This window comes from Lepidochelys kempii, chromosome 12 (assembly GCF_965140285.1).
Source record: "Lepidochelys kempii isolate rLepKem1 chromosome 12, rLepKem1.hap1, whole genome shotgun sequence".
In the NCBI taxonomy this organism is placed as follows: Eukaryota; Metazoa; Chordata; order Testudines; family Cheloniidae; genus Lepidochelys; species Lepidochelys kempii.
Window position 1 is genome coordinate 34,502,295 of NC_136391.1, and position 25,846 is coordinate 34,528,140.

The window sequence follows — 25,846 nt, forward strand, 5'->3', positions numbered from 1 at the left end:
ACATAAAATACTGTAAATACCGTGGGCAAGTCAGACACTGTTTTGATGCATATTTCTGGAGGCATATATGTATTAGGGCAGAGTCACATCTCATGTTCTACAGGTGCAGATCTGTGGTACTTTCCCTTCTAATTGGTTTCCACTTGCAATCAGTTTGTTGAAGGTGCAGGTACCCAAACTTGCACCTGCAATCCAAGTATAGCTGCAAAAATTCAAGTCAATATTTTGCTGGTGCAAGTTGCTTGCCTGAAAATATACTTGTGGAGAATGCTGACTTAGCATGAAATTGCCCCCTGCTCACAGATTCAGTACATGGTCTATGCACCACTTAAGCCTCAGCTGTATCTGACTTATCCATGGTATTTGCAATATTTTATACCTTTACATTTAGGATCTACTCTAAGAGCTGAATGTATGACTTCACTCACAATCCCTTGCTGCCTTAAGCAGGTTTTTTTCCACCCCATTTTCATTTGGTTTTAGGCAAAGGATTAATGGTATTTTTAAAGGCTGCTGCCTTAATGATCTCGGTCCCATAAACCTTTATTACTGCTTATCTGATTGATTTGTGAGCTGTTTATTGGAATTAGATAAGTGATGGCCAAGTGTGTAAAATCCTACCTAAAATTTTAGTGTCAGTAATGATTAATTCTGTTAGTCACTAATACATTTGCAAATATGATGGCTTCTCTTGAGAAAATGTCAGTTAAAGTTTGGAGTGACAACAAAATCCAAAGCCAATGCAGTGGAATTTTTTTTTAGTAATCACCGTTTATAGCGTCTACTGGACTATACTGATGAAATCTTTCTTACCAAAGGAAATTCCCAGCAGCTGTTGACATGTTTGCCCCTAACTTACTATGATTGGGAGGCATTTGGTTGTAAGAATCTGCTCAGAAATAGTGTCTTCGTGTTCTCTGATAGCTTGAAAGGCAGGAAAAACTGCCAGACCTGTTCTGAGCACCACCTGGCATCTGGTAATGAATGTAACAGTTCGAAGAGTGTTAATTATAACTAAAGATTGACTAAGGAGGTAGAGTTCCAATCTAGATCCACATTAGCTTTATAATAGTTACTATGTATTTAATAATAGTGCCCAGACATCCCAGTCAGGACCTGGCATCCCAGATACAAACGCTTTATGAAGGCATGGGCTCTGCCCAACAGTGTTTGCAGTCACAGTTTGATTTCAAGGTGGAATAGTGGCTAGGAATTTGGTTTGAATTTAATGTCTCAGAGACGTCTCTCATCTCACAAACTTTTTTGTGTCTCAAGTTTGGCATCCAAACTGGATCCAACACACAGCTGACACAGCAGGGACATATTCAGATCTGGGCATTCACACACTTCCTACATTTGAACGGGCTTTGTCATGAGGGTCTGGTTTTGGCCACCTCTATAACATGACAAGCCTTGATATAACTGTTTTGCTTCAATGACGTTTAAGACCAAGAAAGAAAAGGAGTACTAGTGGCACTTTAGAGACTAACCAATGTATTTGAGCATAAGCTTTCGTGAGCTACCCCTCACTTCACCGGATGCTGTAGCTCACGAAAGCTTATGCTCAAATAAATTGGTTAGTCTCTAAGGTGCCACAAGTACTCCTTTTCTTTCTGCGAATACAGACTAACACGGCTGCTACTCTGAAACCTGTTTAAGACCAAGTCTCTTTAAAAAAGAAGAAAGATCTTTTGATTTCTGAGGGATGAACCCAGTAGCTCCTTTGTTTCAGGTAAGCATCCATAAATGTGGTTGAGTATCCAAAAATTCCAGAGTTCTTGAGTCTGCAAAAGAGGAATATGAATCTCAGGAAACATCTCTCTCACTAGGTAGCCATACTTTGTGCTGCTTATTAAGGTAGAACAGAACAGCCTTTTTTCATGGTAGTAAGGCATGTCTAGCATTTGTCCCATCTGGAACAAAGACATGCAGACATTCGAGATAATAATATTGGAAGAACAAGTTAAATCATATCTTTCTAGTTTTTAAAAATCTTTTAGTTGAGGGTCATTTTGAATTAGAGATGGGTTTGAGTTGTACTGTTTGGTGTTTTGGTAGTTAGGACCCATGGGCGAAATCCTGACCCCACTGAAGTCATTGGAAGTTTTGCCATTGGCTTTACTCAGGACAAGAGTTTACCCAAAGGAGTTTGGTTCAGCTAGTGTAGAAAATAGGGGCCAGTTGTAAAATTCAAAATCTAAACTTTCTTAATATTTAAGGTGACATTCAGATCAAAGGGTCTGATTCTGCTAATGTTGGGCTTCATTCTGCCACCCATAATCATGATGGGTGGTACTTTACTCCACAATTACTCTGTGTGAGTAAGGGTGGCATTTTCAGTTCCATTGAGAATAGGGGCCAGTTGAAGGGTTTGGAAATGGATCTGATCTTCCCCATTGTTCTAGGGTTTTTTGGACATGACTGGTTTGTTCAGGCCCATCTCTGGTTTGAGCTTTTTTTGTCACTTATTTTTATTTTAACCCAATCATTTGCTTAGCTCTGGTTATTATCCCAATTAACATGAGCAATAAATCTGACCCAGAAAGGCAGCAGTGTTTCCTGATTTCCTTTGCAGTACTGCCAATATAATTTGTTTGAATTTTCTTGTTTTGTCATTATCAAAGTCTAGGCATCCTTGTACAGGAAGCCAATCTGTCACTGCAGAAAACAAGCTAAAAGCTCCTACAACTGATTTCACACTTTGTACATGATAAACATTTTCTAAAACAAATAAAGCCCTTCACTTTTTTAAAAAAAATAAATAAAACAAACTCTTCACTTTCATTCATTAACAGTTCAAATTGTCTAGGTAAATTTTGTCACCACTCTGATTTGCAAGCTGTTGTTGAGTGCCTTTATCTTGCTTTTTTGTTTCACGCTTCCAGAGCATCCGTTTCTGTCTGATTATTTCTACCTCCATATCTATTCAGACTTGTAAAGCAATTATGAAAGGACTTTGACTGCTGTATCTAATATAAGGTTGGATAGGCTCAAATGGAGACTACCCATTGCCTAGCTGGCACATTATTATTTGGGGCCAGATCTTTAAAGGAATATAGTCCTCTAACTCACATTGAAATCAACACGAGTTAGGTGCCTAAATATTTTTTAAATCTTGATGCTTAAGACATGAAAGATCCGGTGCTTCTCGTCAGTGCTGTGGGGTTTGCATTTAGCAATAAGTCATGAGTGAACTAGTTTGTACAATCTGAATCTCTGGCCAAAACTCAAACCAAACTTCAACTAAACTTTATTACTTTTTTAAAAGTTCATGGACTGTTTTGTCCATGAGAAATTATGCTTCTTTCCTATGTTGATTAATTAGTGGATGTGTTGTCTGCCCTCGGTATGTGAAGAAATATTTATTGGAATGAAGTGCAAAACTCATGTCTTTGACTTAGTGTACCTATAGCTGTTTCCTTATACACAGGGGCTCACAACACACTCACTAATTAATCAACATAGGTAAGCAGCAACAGTAACAACATAATCTATAAACTAATAAAACTGTTTCTCCCAATGGGCTAAGGAGGACTAGGAGAGAGATTGTAATTCTTTTACAGTTTTAAAATACTTGGCACATGCTTAGCTACTTGAGCGATGGAGGTCATATGAGTTCCTCGATGTCTTAGATCTAGAAATTGAGCCAGACTTAATTACCAAACCAGCCCAGACACACTGGGCTCCAGGAGGTTTCTTGATTAGCTTGTGCTTATTGCAGTCCCTCACATAAACTAGAGCAGACCACAGTGATTATTTGCATGAACTATTCAGCATTCCCAAGCCTGGCCTTGGCTTGGGCCTCTGCAGTCTTGCACACCCAGGCCAAGAATTTCAAACACAGGAACCTAATGTTAGGCTCCCAAATCCTTACTTAGGCTCTTAGAGGAGTGATCTGACTTTTTAAAAGGCTGAGTGCTATTGATTTCTGTAAGACCTGCTGAATGCTCAGATCACTTTATTTAGGAGTCTATATAAGAATTTAAGGATCAGATATTCCAAAGCTCTCAATTAAGCAAATAAAAGAAGTAGCCAGATTTTCAAAAAATGCTTATTGGCTCCCTCTTAGAACAATGGGAGTTGCTGGGTCCTGAGGACGTTTATTTCCTGAGGACAGATGTACAAATGTTAGTCTCTTATTTTTGAAAACCTTTGCCATGGTCCCTGGCACAAGAAAATCTATGCCTATTGTTTCTTGTATGAAAGCGATTTGCACATGAACATGCTAATAGGTGCAAAGTTAGAGGTTTGTGAAATGTGCCCTCTACTGCATAATGTCTTTATTTCACACTTTTCTAAAACAAATACAGAAACAAACAATAGGTTGGAGTAAATATTTAATTCCCTGGGTATGTTTTTTCATCTTAATCAGGTGTATATGTTTTTATAGCACCTCCCACAATTGGTCCACATCTTTATTGGAGTCTTGGGTGCTGCTACAATACAATAAATAATATTACCAGGGCCTGATCGTTGTTCCCCTTCTGTCTTTTATTTATTTACTTACTTATTTCTGCTAAAATTGCAAGTTGAAAACTACGAGTCAAAATGCCCTTGAATATATGAATGTAGCAGCAGGCTGTTGAGGTGCCAGCTGTAAATTATGTCATTATGAAAGGAGGAATAACTTGTCCTTTATATATAGACCTGTTCAGTGCAGTTCAGAACAGTTTTACATACTCAGAATATTGGATCCGGTATGGTATGAGGAATTGCTCTGGTGATCTACAGTCTTCAGACATATATGCATAGACAACCACAGCCAGCAGCTGGGGGAATTTGCTATATTTCTTAACTAGTACTGTAGATGGTACCTGTACCTTTTTACCCTTGAAAACGTCTGCTGGAACAATGCCTGCCATAAATTATTCACTCCATGGTATTGCCTCTTAATATTTGAATCCTACACAGACAGATATTTAGAACTGTGAAATCGTATCTTCTTAGGCCCAAATCATCTCCTCTGTGCAAAGCTCTAAGTAAAGGGACTTTTGTGCAAGGGAGCTCTGTGTGGGACAGACCCCTTGCCTCCCGATAAACTTTGGACTGAAGGTTATGTCTACACTGAAGCTCGAAGGAAATCCCAGCATGGGTAGATGTACCCGCGCTAGCTCTGACCAATTAGATGTCACAGTGGTGGGAGCAGCAGAAGGGGCTAGCTGCCCTACCACGTGGCTAGGGTATTGGTCTTTTGGCACCTTGCCCCTCCATCTGCTTGCTCTGCGGTGGTTATGCTTCTAGTTTTAGCACTCTTATTAGAATAGAGCTAGTGCGGGTACGTGTCCTTGAGCTGGAATCTTACACCTTCAAGTTCTAGTGTAGACATACCCTAAGATTCATGATAGATCAAAACACAACAAAAATCAAGCAAAACAGCCCCACAAGGGTATATTTCTGTGTCCTTAGGCTGACTAGATTCATCTAGTTCATTTTCCCCCTGCCCCATATTGATGAGAGCAAGTAGCAGCAAGACTAAGTACTTGGTAATCAGGTTAGAAGCAGTATTGATATAAAATGAATGCTATCATAACCCAGGATTCAATCCTGCAAGATGCAGGTGCCTACTGTAGCATAATGCCACTATATGTATTTATCAGGAAGTGCAGAGGCAACGGGAAGCTGGTTAGAGAGATCTGGAGCTGTAAAGGGCTAGATTCTGATGTCAGTCTGCACAGCCTTGTTGAAGGCAGTTCATCCTGGTCTACGTTTGAGAGCTGCACTGTTGTAACTATTTTGGCTAGGGTATGAATTTTAACTTCTATAGTTTATGCTAGTGCAAGCCTGGGTGTGGACACAGTTTTACTCGTATAAAAGTACTTTATGCCAGTATAGCTTATTCTCCTTCCTGCATAGAAATATTTATATTGGAGTAGCACATCTTTATATTAATATAATTAAGTCCACACTAGGGAGGCTGTTCTGCTTTAAATATATGGGTGGAGTTGAAGTGACACAACTTTCTAAGGTAGACCAGGCCTGAAGCTAAGCTGATTTTTACCAGGATCTGACCCACAGAAGTTAGGGATCAGAGTAGCAGCCGTGTTAGTCTGTATTCGCAAAAAGAAAAGGAGGACTTGTGGCACCTTAGAGACTAACAAATTTATTTGAGCATAAGCTTTCGTGAGCTACAGCTCACTTCATCGGATACAATGTTACGGACTTTCTGAGCGAGACCCAGGCTTTATCCATTCCATTGCAGATGTAATAGTCAAATTAATGCATTTCACTGAAACTAAGACTCTCTTCTTCTCTGAGAATATTATGCCTGCTCCAAGATTTGGAGCACCCTCCTCTTCCATGGACTGCCCTGGGAAATGAAGGACCTCAGCACTATGTAAGAGGTGCTCACTTCCTTGCCTGATCCTGCATTTTACGACTCGTGTTTTTCTTCCAGTGATTAGTTTTCATCTTCCACAAACATTATCACCAGACCCCATGCTGAAAAGTCCACGTAGTAAAGTTAGCTAAATTTCATGTAATATTGCCCTTTAGCAACCTAACAGTGCTCTTTGATTCAATACCCAGTTCTGTCTCACTGGCAGAAGACAGATTTCATGTCTTTTTTCTCAAGGGGAAGTAATTCAAATGAGCTATCTTTGAATTTGGCTGGCATGTTGAAATATGGATAATTTAGTGCAAATATGTATTTTTATTGTAAGTTATATAGCTCTTTTCTGGAACCAGAATTTTTAGCTATTCAATCAGTTTATCTAAATATGCTGCCTAAATATATTATCTTCTAACATGTTAATAATCATGTCTAACAGCTATGCAAGGAACATTTTTTTCCTCTGGAGTCTTTCTTTTTCTGTTTTTTCTTTTTGTGTGGACAACTTGGATTTCAAACAGTCTAGTTTTTTCCCCTTCGTGTGACATAAAGCCTGAAATCATCTTCATGTTGCATGTACTATACTAGTTCATGCAATCTAATTATGGCTCAGAGTATGTCAGTTGCTTGTAACAGTCATGTATTGTTCATAGCTAATTGAATTTGGATTTAATATTTAATGCACTGTTTGAAGTAGTGATAAATAAATGCTTGACATAAGGATTCCACATTATTTCTGAGCTATCCTTTTACTAACCCCAAAATTAAGGTAGAATGTCTGTTATGCATGGCCAGAGAGGGTTAAACATCCTGCAGAATAAATAACCTTCAGAAGACGTGTGGGGAGATAATGTTTGTGTTTCTGCGTATTTATATAAGTACGAGTAGGGTCGACAATGTAATCCACTGTCCCTTTCTATGCTGATTATTCAGAGATCAAAAGAACATCCTAGTATTTAAATGAATTGTAAACATGGGATATCTCTGTATTCATCTCTCTTCGAAATATACTGTGAATGGTGGAGGAACAAGCAAATTGCCTTATGTTAATTCTATACCTAAGTACCAATGATGATCCTCCTTCAAAATCATCCTAATTACCTTTTGTTCTCGGAGGAACTCCCAACTTGTCAAAGAGGACATGAAATTGTATAAATGATCCTTGGGCCCTGATTCTGTCATCTGCTTAAGGCTGCATACCGGGGAAGCTTAGGCCATAAGGACTGAGAGCCCACTCCTAAACTGGAACACCCTGCAATGACATTGGACTATAACCTATGAACTATTTCTGAAAGAACTCTTTGCAACTACAATGCTCACCATCTCTGCTATGAATTTGAACCTCATTGAATTAACGTCTGTATGTATAATGATCTCTTAACCATGCTGTCTCTTTTGTTTTTTAATATATTTTAGTTTAGTTAATAAGAATTGGCTGTATGCGTGTATTTGGATAAGATGTATTTGGGAGGTAATGTGTCCGATCCTTTGGGATTGGTAGAACCTTTCCTTTTATATGATGAAATAAAGTTTTCAGAAATCATCATATTTGACTTAGGTACCTGGATGGAGGCATGAGGTTGGGTCACTTTAAGGGAACTATGTTGTTTGGACTGCTGAGTAACTGGTGAGGTAATAAAGAAACTGTTTTATGCTGGCTTGGTAAATCTAAGTATTGGAATATCCACCAGCTTTGGGGGGGGATTGTCTGCCCCATTCTTTGCAGTTCACCCTAATTGAGTGACCACAGCTGGCCCCCACTGGGACACAGTGTCTTATACCTTTCCTTTGTGTGAATCTTGAACTGATGAAAGTTATCATGCAGACAGCTCTTAGGACCAGAATCCTATGTTTACTCACAAACAGGTGTGGTTTAGGCATCAGACATTCAAGCTTCTCCACTCTGTCTTGTCACTATATTTTAACCTACTTCCTAAGGAGCCAGCTCTTTGAATGGGAGGGTCATTCATGCAGTCCCTCTCCCAGCTCATTCATTGGCCTCTGTGATGAGTGCCACCAAACTTGTCAGTTTGGGTAAGGTGCGAGGGGGTGGGGAGAGAGTGTCCATACACCTGTCCATACACCTGTCCATCAGGAAGTGAACTGAGACTATCAACTCATTTCATATAGTTACGGAAAGCTATTAGATTTGTCATGCTGAACGAGTGACTTGGAAATGAAAGCTTATATATTCATTACCACATAAATGAGCCTCTATCTTCCTTTACTATGGTTTAACTGTTCACTTTACTCATATACATGGTGCCAGCACTTGGGCCTGTAATTTTAAGATGGTCAGTTGAATTTGAAATGAAAAAAGTCAATTATCTTCATTAAATATGGGTAAAGAGTGTGCATGTAACCTGTAAAATAAGGGTTCTTACTTTATGAATCCAGAAAAATTACCACTTCTTAAATGAAGGGCCTGATTTTCAATAACGCATATGTACAATTCCACCAACACTAGAGGGGGACAGAGAGCTATTCTGTAAGTGTTGGTTACACACACCAAACTGTGTGTGCAATTGCCATGATTGTTCATGCAAATCAAGTATTTCCACATGCTAATTAGAGGTGCAATAAGCTTAGACTTGCACACACATTTTTTAATTGAGCCTGAAATAGTTGTTAACAGCTCAGAAGTCAATGGAGTGTCGGGTCTCCCAGAGTATCTACAGGTGCAGTATCACTGCATTTTTTTGGAGAGAGAAAATGAAAAACTGTCAGAAGAGCAGAGGTTAAAATAATGGGCTTTCTATGAATGAGTCAGTTTTATCCTCTGTATATACAAAATACATATTTTATAAACTCCATAATTTTGCATATGTTGTTCATTTTTTACTGTAGATAAACTCCTCAATGAATACTGTAGGTCTTAATGTTATGTGATATCAGCAGGATACTGTGCTTTCATTTCACAACCACTGGCATGCTGGTCTCATCTATTTGGGAAGCACCTAAAGTCAATGGTTACTGTGGTTTGTTTTCAGATCTCAACACTAGCATGGATTTGTCATAGTTGCCTGGTCCATGTCCATGTTATTGCTAAGAGAAATAGAGTGAAGTTTCCTTACAGTGAGAGATTACCAGTGGTTTGGTTATAACTTATCACCTCAGACAGAGCAGCAGGCTTAGGTTCTTGAGGAGGCAACTCCCTCCTCCAGTTAAACTACCATCCTAGCAATCAAAGCTGACTCACAGAGAAAGGAGGGAATGAGGATATTTCTGTTTTTGATTTTTCTCATGGAGCAGCAATGCTGGAAAGAATAATAATGGGAATGCAAGTTAGAGCTAATGACATGTTTGTCATATCATGCTAATAGTCTGTGAAGCTATTTTTGCCATTATATATTAATTGTCATCTTAAGCATTTAAATGTCCTCATGATACTTCTGCATGCCTTAATCTATTCTAATACTATAATTATTGCTGTTTGTCTGAATTGTGGCAGTACTGTAAGCATCGATTTGGGACTGTGGTCTTATTGTGTTAGATGCTGTATAAATACACAAGAAGTCGTGGCTCCTTCTCCAAAGAGCTTGTGTTCTTCAAAGCATGGTGGGAGATCAGGCTGTGCTTTGTCTGTGGTTGTAGCAGATAACTCCCCTTCCCTGCAAAATGTAATGTGCACAGCTGAGGAACTGTGCATTAATGCGTGTCTCTGTGGTTCGGTGCCTCCCTGAGCAGTGCGATATATGCATAACCTCTGGATCAAGGTCAGCAAGAACACAGTGCCCATACCTATTAGACCTGCATCACTCAGTTGCAGGTACAAGCAACATTATGTTGCCTGTGCTCTTCAGTATCTACTACTACTAGTAAGAATAACAGCAGCTTTCTGAATGGTTTACCTTGTGGTTAATTTCTATTTCCCTAGTAGCCATCTACAGTCTATTAGAAAAAAAATTGCACCCAGTTGTACCAAGTAGATAGGTGCTACTTGATTGCATTCCAACTCCTTATAGCAATTTACTTTTGGGTGGACATTTCTGAGAGACATGTCAAAAAGTGGGCTCTGGTTTGATGCCTGCAGCCTTATGAACACAAATTCTGTGCATCCATTTGCCACAAAATTTGCAGCACTTTTGAGATGCTGTGCATATAAATGCAGGTGTTTAGAATCTCAGATTTGTTCTGAAGAATTAAAAATTTAGAACTAAGGTGATACTAATCTTCCTGTCTGACCTTTGTTAAACAACCTGGCTGGGACATGTTCTTCAGCTGAATCCACTTGACGCACATATTGGATGTACCTGTTTTGACACATGGGCATTGTGACAACAAGCCATGTCTAGAGATCATGAGGTTTTTTTCTTGGATGGACTGACAGGGAATATCACTTGATCCATTGACAATAATCTTTCTCTGAAACAGTCTCGGAGCTCAAATGTTGTTGAAGTCATGTCAATCCCAGGATATTCGAAAGACGATGTGGGTGAGGTAATACCGTTTATTGGACCAACTTCTGTTAGTGAGAGAGACAAGCTTTCGAGCTACACAAAGGTCTTCTTTAGGTCTGGGAAACACTCTGCGTACATTTCCCAGACCTGAAGAAGAGATCTGTGTGTGTTCGAAAATTTGTCTCTCCTACCAACAGAAGTTGATCCAATAAAAGATATTACCTCACCCACCCTGTCTCTCAGTGCTCAAATGAAAGATATCAGAATACCACACCCAGCTTCTGAACCCCTCTCTGACATGCATCATAAAAATAAAGGGAATTCTGTATACAGGGCTATAAAATCCCTCCTGGCCAGAGGCAAAACCCTTTCACCTATAAAGGGTTAAGAAGCTAAGATAACCTCGCTGGCACCTGACCAAAATGACCAATGAGGAGACAAGATACTTTCAAATCGGGGGGGGGGGGAACAAAGGGTCTGTCTGTGTGATGCTTTTGCCGGGAACAGATCAGGAATGCAGCCTTGCAACTGTTAGTTAGTAAGTAATCTAGCTAGAAATGCATTAGATTTCCTTTTGTTTAATGGCTGGTAAAATAAGATGTGCTGAATGGAATGTATATTCCTGTTTTCGTGTCTTTTTGTAACTTAAGGTTTTGCCTAGAGGGATTCTCTGTGTTTTGAATCTGATTACCCTGTAAGGTATTTACCATCCTGATTTTACAGAGGTGATTCTTTTACCTTTTCTTTAATTAAAATTCTTCTTTTAAGAACCTGATTGATTTTTCATTGTTGTTAAGATCCAAGGGTTTGGGTCTGTGTTCACCTGTACAAATTAGTAAGGATTTTTATCAAACCTTCCCCAGGAAAGGGGGTTTAGGGCTTGGGGGGATATTTTGGGGGAAGACATCTCCAAGTGGGCTCTTTCCCTGTTCTTTGTTTAACACGCTTGGTGGTGGCAGCATAGGGTTCAAGGACAATCTAATCGCCTTTTATGATGAGATTACTGGTTCTGTGGATGAAGGGAAAGCAGTGGATGTATTGTTTCTTGACTTCAGCAAAGCTTTTGACACGGTCTCCCATAGTATTCTTGTCAGCAAGTTAAGGAAGTATGGGCTGGATGAATGCACTATAAGGTGGGTAGAAAGCTGGCTAAATTGTCGGGCTCAACGGGTAGTGATCAATGGCTCCATGTCTAGTTGGCAGCCGGTATCAAGTGGAGTGCCCCAAGGGTCGGTCCTGGGGCCGGTTTTATTCAATATCTTCATAAATGATCTGGAGGATGGTGTGGATTGCATTCTCAGCAAATTTGCGGATGATACTAAACTGGGAGGAGTGGTAGATACACTGGAGGGGAGGGATAGGATACAGAAGGACCTAGACCAATTGGAAGATTGGGCCAAAAGGAATCTGATGAGGTTCAATAAGGATAAGTGCAGGGTCCTGCACTTAGGACGGAAGAACCCAATGCACAGCTACAGACTAGGGACCGAATGGCTAGGCAGCAGTTCTGCAGAAAAGGACCTAGGGGTGACAGTGGACGAGAAGCTGGATATGAGTCAGCAGTGTGCCCTTGTTGCCAAGAAGGCCAATGGCATTTTGGGATGTATAAGTAGGGGCATAGCGAGCAGATCGAGGGACGTGATCGTTCCCCTCTATTCGACATTGGTGAGGCCTCATCTGGAGTACTGTGTCCAGTTTTGGGCCCCACACTTCAAGAAGGATGTGGATAAATTGGAGAGAGTTCAGCGAAGGGCAACGAAAATGATTAGGGGACTGGAACACATGACTTATGAGGAGAGGCTGAGGGAGCTGGGATTGTTTAGCCTGCAGAAGAGAAGAATGAGGGGGGATTTGATAGCTGCTTTCAACTACCTGAAAGGGGGTTCCAAAGAGGATGGCTCTAGACTGTTCTCAATGGTAGCAGATGACAGAACGAGGAGTAATGGTCTCAAGTTGCAGTGGGGGAGGTTTAGATTGGATATTAGGAAAAACTTTTTCACTAAGAGGGTGGTGAAACACTGGAATGCGTTACCTAGGGAGGTGGTAGAATCTCCTTCCTTAGAGGTTTTTAAGGTCAGGCTTGACAAAGCCCTGGCTGGGATGATTTAACTGGGAATTGGTCCTGCTTCAAGCAGGGGGTTGGACTAGATGACCTTCTGGGGTCCCTTCCAACCCTGATATTCTATGATTCTATGACAAGGCAAAGTTTGTACCTTGGGAAAGTTTTTAACCTAAGCTGGTAAGAATAAGCTTAGGGGGTCTTTCATGCAGGTCCCCACATCTGTACCTTAGAGTTCAGAGTGGGGAATGAACCTTGACACATGCATGAATAATAATTTCAGTTTGCTTGGATGAAATTTCAAAAGAAAAATATCATTTTTTCTGCTCTTCTTTCCCCTACCCCACCAAAATCTTTTAGCTGGGTTGTTCTTCAGTTTGTGAAAGCAGTTTCTCTTCATACTGTACTTCTGACCTTGTAGATTGCTGTATTAATTTATAGAAAAAAAGCTTTCCTAAAGATCCAAAAATGATAGCCCCAAATTCCCCAAGTCAGCACTTGTTTTAATTACATCCTAAAATATCTTATCAAATGTACAGGTATGATCTGATTGCTATAAACCCATGTGGATGGTCCTCATTAAGCAATAGATCTTTCAAGCTGTCCTTGATTATTACTTCCAATACCTTCTCCACTGCTCAAGTCAAGGTCTTAGACGTCTGGTGTTAACCTTTTAAAATTAACATCTCTTCAGCCCTGTAGTAACTCGCCGTGTAGCTGAAACGATTTTAAGAATATCTGCTAAGGGTTCCCTTATCTCTTCTGTTGTTCCCATCAAAATTCTGGAAAGGATTCCGTCCGGTCAAACATCCGACAACCTAGTTTTGTAATCACTTGTTTTGCAGGGACCTGATTTCCATTAATATTTCTTCAATCTCCCCTGTGAAATACACAGGCCTTATCCTAAACCGAGGCAATGAATTTATTAAATTTTGGGGTCAATAAATTACTCTTTTCAGCTCCTGTGGGCCCCACTGTCTCCTTGACTGACCTCTAGTTCCTTATGTACTTGAAGAAAATCAGAATACCAATCTTATCCTCACTGACCTCTAGTTCCTTATGTACTTGAAGAAAATCAGAATACCAATCTTATCCTCTTATGCAATCTTCCTTTCATTCTCCACTTTTTCTTCTTCTTCTTCATTTTTTTTTTTGCACTTTCTTACCTTCATTTTCTATCTTTTCTACTTCTCTGGTCATCCTTGATGTGTTTTATGTCATTTGTAGATATTTTTCCTACTCTCACTGCCTGTTTCCCTATTCAGCCATGCTATCTTGTTTCATGCCTTTTTTAAACGGCACTGCTGGAGGCATTCGTCACCCTTATGTGAACATAAACTTGTCCTTAAACACTTTCCTTAGCTACTGTTTCCTCCTTCGTCTGCATTGTTTTACTCTGTTTAAATAAACATACCTTATAGTTCCCATACTCTTTCAAATATTGTTTGTTTACATTCAAAGTATTTATGATCATCTCCTCCTTGGCATCACTTTAGTGCTACTTAAATACTGAAGTAGAATGGTTAAATATGCAAAAAGCCTGGTACTTTTGTCTAGCTTTGCAACAATCACATTCTGTGTTACTGAATCTAAACCAAGAATTGTCCTGTTTGCATATCAATCTCCCCCTACAGCCCTTTAGAAAAAACCCTGAAATTTGAATTAATTTTTTACTTTTCATTTAGCCTTGTCACACAGGAGCATAGTTTCTATTTATTCTCATGCATCATCAACAGATTTGTTAACTATCTCTATTCTGCATAGCAGTATGAGCTCTGCAGTGCTACCAGGAGTCAAATGTAGGAACAAATACATGTTTGTGAAACAAGTGACAGACCTGGCTCTGAACACACACACAGGGAAGATACATTGAGGAAGAAGGTGCTCTGTTTGCGTATTCCCTTTTCACAATACAACTGCAGTTCCTGTGTTCAGCTCCCTGGGTATCTCAGCTGCTGCTACTGTCCTTTCTGACTTCTCCTTTCCCCAGTAATGTCTGCCCTAACTGCTACTCAACAATATCCTCACTGTCTGCACTCCTGTTCCGAGGGGCTGTAGCACATATATTTGTATGTGCTGCCTGTTTTTATCTGCTACTTCCTGATTTCTAATTTTTAAAAAAATCATTCTAAATCCCAGCAAATGCAAATAGGTTTTTTCCTAACGTAGGAGTGATGCCTGTTTGGCCAAATATTTTAAATTCCACTTCAATCTGTCTTTCTACTCTAGTTAAATAGAAATCATGCCTCTCGTCTCAGCAGCATCAAACCCATGGTGCATTGTCATCACTTTATAGTCACTACACTCTCCAGTTGCTTTGGAGGACATCCCAGTCACATTGAATTCATGCATTGTAGCTCAAGTCTATGCCTCATTGGCCACCCCAACTATTGAAAACCTGTAAGTCCCTCACCCTCAGAAAGTCTGAGATTTTTTTTTTTAATTTGCCTTCTCAGTTTTGAGCTTCTAGGGTTTTCAGTCTCTTCTCTTCAATTATTATGCTAGAAACTTACTTTTTCAAATGAGATTCTCACATATTACAAGACTGCAGTAGCTGGGGTTTTAAGAAAAAACAGGTAATATCATGAAACTTGTGGTAAAATTGCAAGAGTTAGCAGCAGTACCTGTGGCAATGGGAACTGTGAGAACTTCTTGCATTTTCACTTCACAAATCTTTCATAGTGAAAACAATTATGAAAAGGAATTATTCCTGTCCACTGTAAAACTTCTTTCTTTCTTTCTTTCTTTCTTTCTTTCTTTCTTTCTTTCTTTCTTTCCAGAATATGTGAACAAATTAGAGAGCGAAAGAGAGAGTGTCAGGGTGGCTACAGCTATAAATATGCAAAAAGCCTGGTACAGAGAGAACTCATATAGTATCACAGATGCTTTTGGTGGAGTCACTTTGTTCATATTTCCAGGACACAAGCCTTGCTGTGTTTGAAGGTGTTTGTCCTGATTTATCTTGGCCATTATTGATTTTTCCCCCTTTTATATTAGAATCATGCTCTTCAAAACCACACTCACACTCTTCAAAACCAGGCAATTATGTCTGGTGAGACTGCTTTTCTTCCAGTAGCTCATTAATGAGAAACTTGCAGCAATCAAGAGGTGGGAGTTATTTTAGAATTTTCAGCAGATCGGGTTCCTGGTGCTCAGACTCAGAGAAGGGGATTTTTGTTTGTAAGAACCGTGCCTAGAATATGTTTTCTTTTGGCTAACCAAGGAGAGGTAGAAGAGTGGGACAGATCCTTGCAGCTGTCACCAGTGCTCCTTGTGGTGGAGATATGAACTAATTAAGTCAAGTGAGGTAAAATGGCGTGGGCAAAATCTTGGGACCCTATCAAAATCAATGGCAGTTTTTTACTTCACTGTGACTATGATTTATATAAGTACATCTTTTGTATTGGTTTCTCTCATGTATAAATACACAGAAGAGTTTGTGGCCATTGCCAAGTGAAGGATCATGGTTTGAGAGAGATTTAGGAATCTAGAATACTCTGATTCTTTTCACAGAACTTCTGCAACTCACTTGCTGCATACATGAGCTTCCAGAGGATAGTTCTTAACATAGATAGCTTGCATTATTTTAAAAATATTTGTTTAAATAAAGTTTCGGAGACTGTAGACATAAGCAGAGCCTGTTAGAAGTTCTACTCCATTCATCTTCATGGCTACCATGAAGGCTGTCATAAAAAAGTCCATCTGGGATCGAGGGACTTTAAAATAGAGAATGAATATGAGATCTGGGGGAATACTGAAAAACTGACCATAAATTGGGCTCCTCCATCTGAAGATATATATAATGAAAGAGAGAGAAAGAGGTGGATTTTCTTCTGGTCTGTGCCTACAAAGCCTAGGTCTTCCACAGTGTATATTTGGATTGCTACCAACACAGCACCCACTTGTAAATTTCTACCTTTCCTCATAATATGGGGACTAAAAAGGAATATACTTATATTGTGTTATGAACACTGCAAAATCACAACTTTCCTCTGAGGTTTGTAATTAGTGTATTATTTTTACATAGCTGTAATTCAAATGTCTTTGGGGTGCACCATATTTGTATCATGATACACCTGTTAATACACTGTATCATATAGAACTTGATCCCAGTCTCAGCTGACACCTAAATAGAAAAAAAAAGTTGTTTTTTTTTTGCTTAGATGTGGCTAGATTTATGTATACACAATTTAAATGAATTATAGGTTACTGGTTTTTTTTATTTGCAAGTGTGTATACTTATGAAAAGTGTTCTTTTATCCATATTTTCCTACTAGTTTTATAGATTTGGGTTGGTTTTCCTGAAGAGTACTCTGCTACTTAGAGCTGTTCGAAAAATGAAAAAACAAAATTTAAAAAATTGTTTTACGGGTTTCAGAACGAGTGATGTTTTTAAAATTTTGCTTTTCCATTTTCTCTCCTATTTTACTCTCTTTTCTCTGTTTTTCCACAAAAGAAGGAAAAAATAAAAAGAGGAAGATAAATCAGTGGTGGGATGGAAAAATGATGAACAAAAAATAATTTTTAAGTCTAAAAAACCATATTTTGGAAAAAGTAAAAATTTTCAATTACATGAGAAGTCCATGTATTGACAAAACTAAAATTGTTTGAAAAACATTAACCAGCTCTACAGATACTTTATTTTCTTTTCTATTTTTTGTTTATTATCATTATTGATAAAATAGTTGGACTGGAAAGATCTCAGGCTATTCTCTCATATCCATTCTGGGTGAAATCCTGCCTCCATTTCAGTCTATGGGAATTTTGGCATTGACTGGAATGAGGTCAGGTTTTCACCCAACATTCCTGAAGGTAGTAAACTGAAGAGCAAAAAGATTTAAGATCTAAATCCAACAGTGTTTAATCCCATCAAATGGAGTTTTACCTTCATAAAGAGTGCAATATTGGTGTCTCAGTTAGAAATCTATAGCTTCCAACAGAGCCTTAGAGGAAAAGCAACAATTTCAGTAGTAGACCAATCTGAATTACATTTAACTTCAAGATTTTAGAAGTGAAACAATTTGTACACTACATTTGCTGTTCTCTGGAGGGGTATGTCTAATGGCAATGACCTTATTGATGCATGGAACTGCTATACATTGAACCAGTAAATTAAGTAGCAATACATTGTGTATATAGACTTTAGAAGCCAGCAAGCTGATTACCCAAACATGTAATTTAATAGTCATTCATCATTGCAGAATAGAGTTGTGGCAATACATAACCAGAAGAAAAATGTAACTGCAGTTGTAACCTTTAATAAATTAACAGTACATCAATGTGAAAAATGCACTGTGATTCAAATTAAAAATTAATACTGAATGTTAACATTGAACTGTAAAAGATGCAAATATCACTTAATAATACTAATATTGAATACTTGAGTTCCTGTATAAACTATGACTTACACCTTTTTGCAGGTGGAGTATAGACAATATAGTCTATTAAGGGAAAAAAGCTAAGGAACTAAGATATTCAAGGACGTGTGTCCCACTGTATTGTTTTTCTTTAGTTGTAGCTATTGATCAATACTATGCTTACTACCAATACAACACACTTTGAACTTCTAAATTCAAGCATATAAATCACTTCCCTAGTCTCTTCTTGGCAGATCTACCTGGGGTGAAACCTAAAAAGTAAATTGATTCCTAAATCCAAGGCAGAGGGATCAGTGAATTGATCAGTGGACTTCTGAATAAAAATTACCATTAAAGGAGAATTTGTATTTGTTAGAAAAGCTGCAAACCGCCCTCCCACCCATGTATTGTGGTCAGATTATTGGCTTCTGATGGAGGATTGTACTGTGGATAAAACTCATCCAATAACTTATTTCTGTTTATGCAAATCCTCATAGCAGTAGCAACAAAGAATAGAAATATTTTTTCTGCTTGCAGGGGAAGTTCCATTGTTATTGAAAAGACTGACGGTTTGATTCATTGAAAATAATGACAAACAAATACTATCAGTTGTTGTTAGTGCTGCGGTAGGTTGTTTGCTACTGCTGCATTGATAAGGCTGCCAAGTGCTCCTGTTACTTGAGTGCCGATGTCAGCTGCACTACCAGAGAGTGCAGCTTGCCAATTCACACCTTGACGTTCTTAGTAAAGAAAGACCACAGGCTCGGTTCAGAGGCGAAGGTACTCTGCCAGGTTTATTGTCAGCGAAACCTGGGGCTAATACCCTGTCCAGTGGGTCGCTGGGACACTAACACATCTATGTTTGTGACATGGTAAAGGCTTAGTCAGGACATTCAGATCCTGTCCACTGGACTGATACAAAGATGCCCCTCCTATAACTTCGCCTTTTATACATTGATACAAACAAAATACATATTATACGTCAAATGTTGTTAGTTACCACCCTTCTACATGATAGTTTGAACAAAACATTCTCATCCATTATTCTGTCATTCCCTCTTTACCTCACGAGGGGTCGATGTGTTCTTGTACATAGTTACTTGAGAAATCTGTGTGTTTTTGTACCATCTTCTCCTGTCAGGAATGTGCTTACTTGGTGTTAGCTAATACCTAGTGTGTCATTGTTTTGCCAAGGCCAGGTCTGCTCTGGTTCACAGCCTTAGGTTCACACGGTTAGTTAGTTATGCCTAGGGCTCCAGCAAGGCCTACATCTGTGACATAATTTAACTTAGCCAATATACTTTGATGGTCAAGCTATGGATCTGATTTGTGCAGAATTTGTTCATTTCAGTTAAAATTAATAGAATATGTACAGTGCACAGACATACATTGTACTTGTATAAGGGTATAGCTCAGACATACATACACCGGACCCTCGCTAGGACGCGGGATTTGGGATCCATGCGCGGTACCACGTTAACGCGGGACCGCTTTATAATTAATTGCAATTAAAGTAATTACATTTGGGATCCATGGCCGCGACTGCGTTATATGCAAATTCGCACTATATAGATGCGCGTTCTAGCAAGGGTCCGGTGTATATTTGTATCTGAGACTAAAAAGAAGGCACCTAGGGATTTGCTTTTCCACGATAAAAAAATAACATGTTAAGGACTGCTGGAATTTATACACGCATTTATTCCTATAATTGGCAATCATCATGGTTGAGTTACGTTCCTGTTTAAATGTGTGTATGTATGTGTACAAACATTCGGGTGATAAATATTTTTCTGTTTAGGGTTTTTTCTTCTTCGTTTTCTTGGTTTTACTCCTAATGCGCTTAGCTGTAGATAAGCTGTAGATTTCTCTTCAATATTAATTAATATCTCTGAGCACCTTCCATTCATCTCTTTCTGCATTTCTTTCTACCTTATTTTATCCTGTTTGATCTTCACATGTGGTTCTTCCAAATCTGTTCGGCTGAAGTTCCATGGCCACTAGCTATAGAACTTGGTGTTATGATTTCATCTGGTCTTTCAGGGTATGCAAATTTGAATCAGGTTGGTAGTTGAATGGGAGACAATAAGAGAATATCTAAGCATTGCAGGAAGTAGTGTCATCATTTAACAGATATCACTCTTCCCTTGGCATCTTAACTGAAACAAAATCTCAGCTGTTCTTGAGGGGTCCTGTGCTGCTGGAGATACCCATCATTATGAATGAGATGAACAACAAGGTACTGAGTCCCTATAGTCTTTACTTTATCCATTTGGGCATCCCTTTGGATTTCATTACAACTGTAAATAGTATAAGATCAACAAAGCACAAAACTCTTGAGCTGGGCCTTGATTCTCCAATCCCAACCTTCTCTATCTGTTCACAAAGAAAAGCAAACACATGCACACAAAGCTTATGATTGAGCTCTGGCACCAGAATCATTACATCTGCTTTTAGGCCTGGCTTGACATGAGTAATTGGACATGGGGGAGGCCTCATTTCTTGGAAGACAGGATTAGGGAAGTAAATATATCAGCAGGCTCAAAATGGAATATTTGTGCTAACTAAGATGGGTAAGTGGGTCAATAAGCTAAGAGACAGAATATCTGAACTAGCTAAAATAAGAGAGGGTACACTGAGGGAGCCATTTTTAAAAATCAAGTAAGAGTGGACAAGATACGCCAGCAAGGTAAAGAGAAGGTGAAGTGTAGGTTGTAGCTGGACAGCATGTGGACAGAGCATGCTTAGAAGAATTGGTTCCTGCAGAGTAACCAAGCCAATCCCAAAACATGTGATGCAATGTATAGAGAGGGTTGTCCTTAACATAGTCAAACCTAGGCTCAGCAGTTGGTGAGAGGTTGCATGCAGTCGTAACCAACTACTGAATAGGTTGTTTTATGTGTATTTATCATAAAGCAAACAAAAAGTGATGGTAAAAGGACAGAAATACCTTTATAAAGTGAAGATGAAATGTGTCATTTTCAAAAGATACTAAAACACTCAGGGTTTGAGTGACTCGAAAACATCTGTTGACTTCAGTTGGAGTTTTAAGTGCTCAGTGCTTTTGAAAAGAAGACCCATATGTACTGCTTTTAAAAAGTGACACACATTATCTTCCCAATTACCATGGCATTTCATGTGATATTGCATTGTGCTTGCAGTAGCGCCATATAAGTGTTGTTACAGTACAATATCTATCTGAGGATTTATACATTCATTTTTCCTTTTTTTCCAATCACACCAACTTTCATTTATTTTATTCTAGTTAAACTTTTTTTTTCCTAACAGCAAAAGACACCACTTAATGTAGTAGAGAATGTGAAGTATTTACAAAGTCTTGTTCTTAAAGATATAGGGCTCAGTTTTGCCACCCTTATTCATGTTGAATAATACCTTAATCTTTGAGTATTGCCAGGTAAGGGTGAGATTCTTGTTCTACTTATGTTCTACTTACACAAGTATTATGTTCCGCTGTGAGCTTTCTCACTAGGTTTAGACTGTGGGCCTTTTAGTCAACATTAGTGAGCAGTTAGGGTCTGATCCAAACCCCATTGAAGGCAATGGGGGAAGTCATCTTACCAGCTTCAAAGGGCTTTATATCAGGCATATAAACTACATGAGTAGCCTCATTGATGTAAATGGGGCTAGTCATCTATATAATTGTTTGCAATTGAGAGTAAGGGGTTCACAATCTTGGCCTCTGATTCCAATAGGCCTACTCATGGAGTAAGGGTGAGGTACTCATGTGAATATGGGTGATAGATTTGGATCATTATTGGTTTTCAAAGTAAACAGTACCAATAAAGAAGGTAGGCTGCTGTATCATGATGAGTATCCAATATGGTTTATTCTTACACACATTATGGAACTGATTCTGTGCCACCCTGCCCCTTGCATAGTTGTGGACACCAGTACAAAGTGAGTGTAAAAAGCCACCACCCGAAAATGTAGCATTTATACCCAATTTACACTGGCATAAATAAATATACAATTTGAAGTGCAATGAAGGTTCATGTGTTTGAAATCTGAATAGTTTTGACAATCATTTATGTAGAAAACTGTTTGGTGTTACCTGTCTTAGATGCACATAACACATGAAGTGTAGGGCCCATTAAAAATCTTATGATGGTAAATCCATTATCTTTAGAAAGAGAATCCACCATCAGGAGATGTTAATTCAATGTGACACCAACTGGCGCGTTTATATACAGCTAATTGCAATGTCAGACATTCTGCTCTAATTGAGTTTAATTGTGGCAAAATTGGAGTTAATTAAAAGTTAATGGTATATAGCACATCATGTTGTTATCAACTATGAGTGCATATTTCATATCCATATTATTGTTGTTTAAATGGTCCTTTCGATTGCTGTGCCACGCAGTGGCACTTTTGAAATGCATCGTAATTTTGTTCACATCAATTATTTTTGTCTGGGGATGGGGTAGGTACACACATTTGATCTGTTAAAAAAAACAACTAAAAAGTTCAGGTTTGTGCAATATATCACACTGTAAATATCACAAATGATGTTCCTGAGCACCTTGCTAGAGCCAGAATTGACTTTACTAGAAAAAAATATTGGCAAAATGAAGAAACAATATTTACAGAAAGGATTAAATTTCTGCCATGGCTGATCACACTTTGCCTCTTCTGGCTTTTGTAACTCCACCCTCTCCTGGTTCTCCTTCTATCTCTTCAACAGTTCTATCAATATCTCTTCTAGTGAGTCAGTGTCCTCCCCTTTCCTGCTCTCTCTGGGAGTCCCGGAAAGCAGTGTGCTTGGCTGTCTCCTCCTGTCCTTTCTTTGGGTAACTTTAATCTGCTTGCATGGCTTCTAACTACATCCGCCATGACGACTCACAAATCTCTCTCTCTATTCTGACTTCTCCCTCTATCTGGTCCCACATGTCAAGCTGTCTCTTTGATATCTCCTCCTGGATGTCTTGCTTTCAACTCAAACTTAAGGCCAGAGCAGAACTCTGCACCTTTCGTCCCTAACTGGCCCCACTTCCCCAATTCTATCTCAATTTTGACACCACCACCATTCTTCCTATCATTGAAGCTGACATCCTGGGGGTTCTCTTTGAATTATCCCCCTTCCTTGCTTGCTCCACACATTCCTGCCATTTCCAGATCTTGCACGTCTTCCTCCATAACAGCTAAGCACTGTCCTGGCTTTATTTTTGGCCACACTACTACAATTCTCATCCATGTTCTCATCCTATCACATCTTGAATACTGCAGTATCCTCCTGTGAGGTCTCCTGGAAACAGACATCATCCGTCCCCAGCCCATACAAATTGCAACTGCTAAAATAAGCTCCCTTGCCTGTCACTGACAAATCCTACTCCCTGGTTCAACCCCTCCACTAGCTTCTTTGTTTCCCATTGCATCAAGTGCTAGTTCTTCTCCTTAGTTCCAAGCCCCTCCACAATTCTGCCCCTCTGACCTATGTGTTATCATGTCATTGCATTATCTCTTCACCCTCACTGCTCTGCTCATTATTCCAGCCTCCCACAAACATCCCTTTGCTCTCTTCCTTTGTGTGTGGAATGTCCTCTTGGCTAGTCTACAAGGTCATTGCCCTCTCCTCCTCAAAACCCTCATCAGGAGTCACCATTGTGATGTCATAATAATTGTCCAATGAGCAATGTCTTTGCAACAGAGTAGCTTGCCCCTTATGGGCTGGTGGGCCTAAGGCTAGCCAACCTTGATTACTCAGTGTGCCACACCGAAGGGTAGGTGTGGGACTTAGTTGGCCAAGCTATAAAAGGGGCTGATGCTCTATGAAAGAGCAGCAGGAAGGTGCCAGGGGAGAAGGGATCATTCTTCATGCAGGGAGACCTCAGAGAGACATTGGCCAAACCAATTACTCACAGACCTTTCATTGAAATGAATGGGGCCCACAAGTACAGACAATAACTGTTCCCCCTTCTTCTGAATATGAGGTAAATGCAGAATACCAGACCTGTTTCCAGATGAAGAGGCATGCATACAACTCTGCATTTTATTGTTGGTATGTTACAAAAAATTCCTTTAAGATGTTAGAAATTACCACTACGTGTCTTCATGTTTCATAGAAATCCAAGTAGTACAAAATCTCCTCCGGGTTTGTTTTTCTCAAGAGGGAAGTTAATGGGTATTATTGAACACTGTCAGTTTTCACAATAGATTAGCACTACCTTTTTAATCTGACTGACTGCTGGAGAATGTTCCAGGTAGAGCTCACTAGCTGATGTGAACTAGCAATGTCAATGGGATATTACAGGAAGAATTCATTTGAGCAATTCTACAACACATATTCAACTGAGTTGGCCTTAGCCCAGAAAGATGTAAGTGATTAGGTGCTCAGCTACTCTGGTGTTGGGTACAGTGTAAGACTAGCTAGGCACCAAAATGGCTGCTGTCAAGTATCTGTAAATGTAATTTTTCTGAAGTCGTGTTTCTGGCTCTGATTTTCTCCTTTGTAGTTGAGTTCAGCAGTCTGGAACATAAAAGACGGAGAGACACTTACCACCTGACAACGAACTCCTAAATGTATAGCTCCTTCTTTATCTATCTTGGCACCTTTGAACAAACCTGAGTGGATGTCAGAAGTGGCATAATGAGATAGGTGTTATGTCTAGACTTGTGGTTACTTACTACCAGCCATCACATTATTCTCCTCTCCCTGTTCATGTCCAGACTTCTATTGACATTAACAAGAATGATGTGTGTCTAGGGAAAGTATAGCAGCACTAATAGGCAGCTAGAAAGCCAATGTCAGTTATTACCATAGGAGACATATAAATGATCTAGCACCTTTTAAAAATGGAATATTTCTCTCTTATTATGTTTGGAAATTAATCTAAACGTTCACTTGCCTAAAAAGTCTGTTGCTGGGTATCCAAAGTTTTTGACTGTTCCCAGGTTTATTTTCTTGTCCATCATCAAATGCACTAAGTAGCACTTGATCCAGAACTCTGGACCTTAACAACCATTCTAACCAAGGTAGAAAACCGGTCCAAATCCCACCTGAATCAAGAACTAAAAAGTCCTCTTTGATTTCAAAATCCTTGGTGGAGTTGCCTGTAACGTTAATAGAAGTTATACAGTGTATCTAGTATCAGAAGTGGTCTAAAAGGCTCTCTTTCTCATAGTGTATAATAGTATAAACTGGTTAGTTTCATAGGCCAAAATACTGTGTAGTTCTATTTTATTATTTTTGTTTGAGCACAGCTAAGTAGATCAAAGTTTTTAAAATGTGCATTCACAAGTGTTGTGATTGCATACACAAATCAAGCATTTTAGTGTGTAGATGTCCAGTGAATGTAAGGCAGATTAGTATTATCCCCGTTATACAGATTGGCAAGCTAAGGCATAGAAATGCTAGGTGACTTGCACAAGACAACACCTAGTTAATGGCGGAGCTAAGAACTCCTTTAATATAGCCCATTGAGTCAGCGGCTGAAAAGGAAATTTATTCTATTGCCATGACAGTGACAGGGTTGCTGTTACCAATTCACTCTTGATCTACCAGTTTTAAGTAAGTTAATGCTTTCTTATCCATGCACCATAACTGTGATATAGGTGAAATGATCAGCATTATCTTTACTTGCTGCAGACTGGGAAGCTCTCAAAAAATCCTCCATTTTATAAAGCCAGTGACCTAAAAAAGACAAGATATACCCGGTGTTGATGACATACTCATTTAAAATCGTTCTAT

At 39.1% G+C, this 25,846-nt stretch overlaps 1 protein-coding gene across 3 annotated transcripts in view; it reads left to right on the forward strand.

Moving 5' to 3' along the window:
• The window catches only part of CDH13 (cadherin 13), a 786,172-nt gene that overhangs the window by 375,718 nt on the left and 384,608 nt on the right, over positions 1–25,846 (forward strand). Inside the window, exon 6 of one of the 3 annotated variants that reach the window (XM_073308071.1) lies at positions 6,768–6,869. The exons of the other annotated variants lie outside the window; for them this stretch is intronic. Within the exon in view, the coding sequence (XP_073164172.1) occupies positions 6,768–6,854 (87 nt within the window). The 3' untranslated portion in view covers positions 6,855–6,869. Of the gene's footprint in view, positions 1–6,767; positions 6,870–25,846 lie in introns of those variants that run through there. 3 annotated transcript variants of the gene reach the window in all.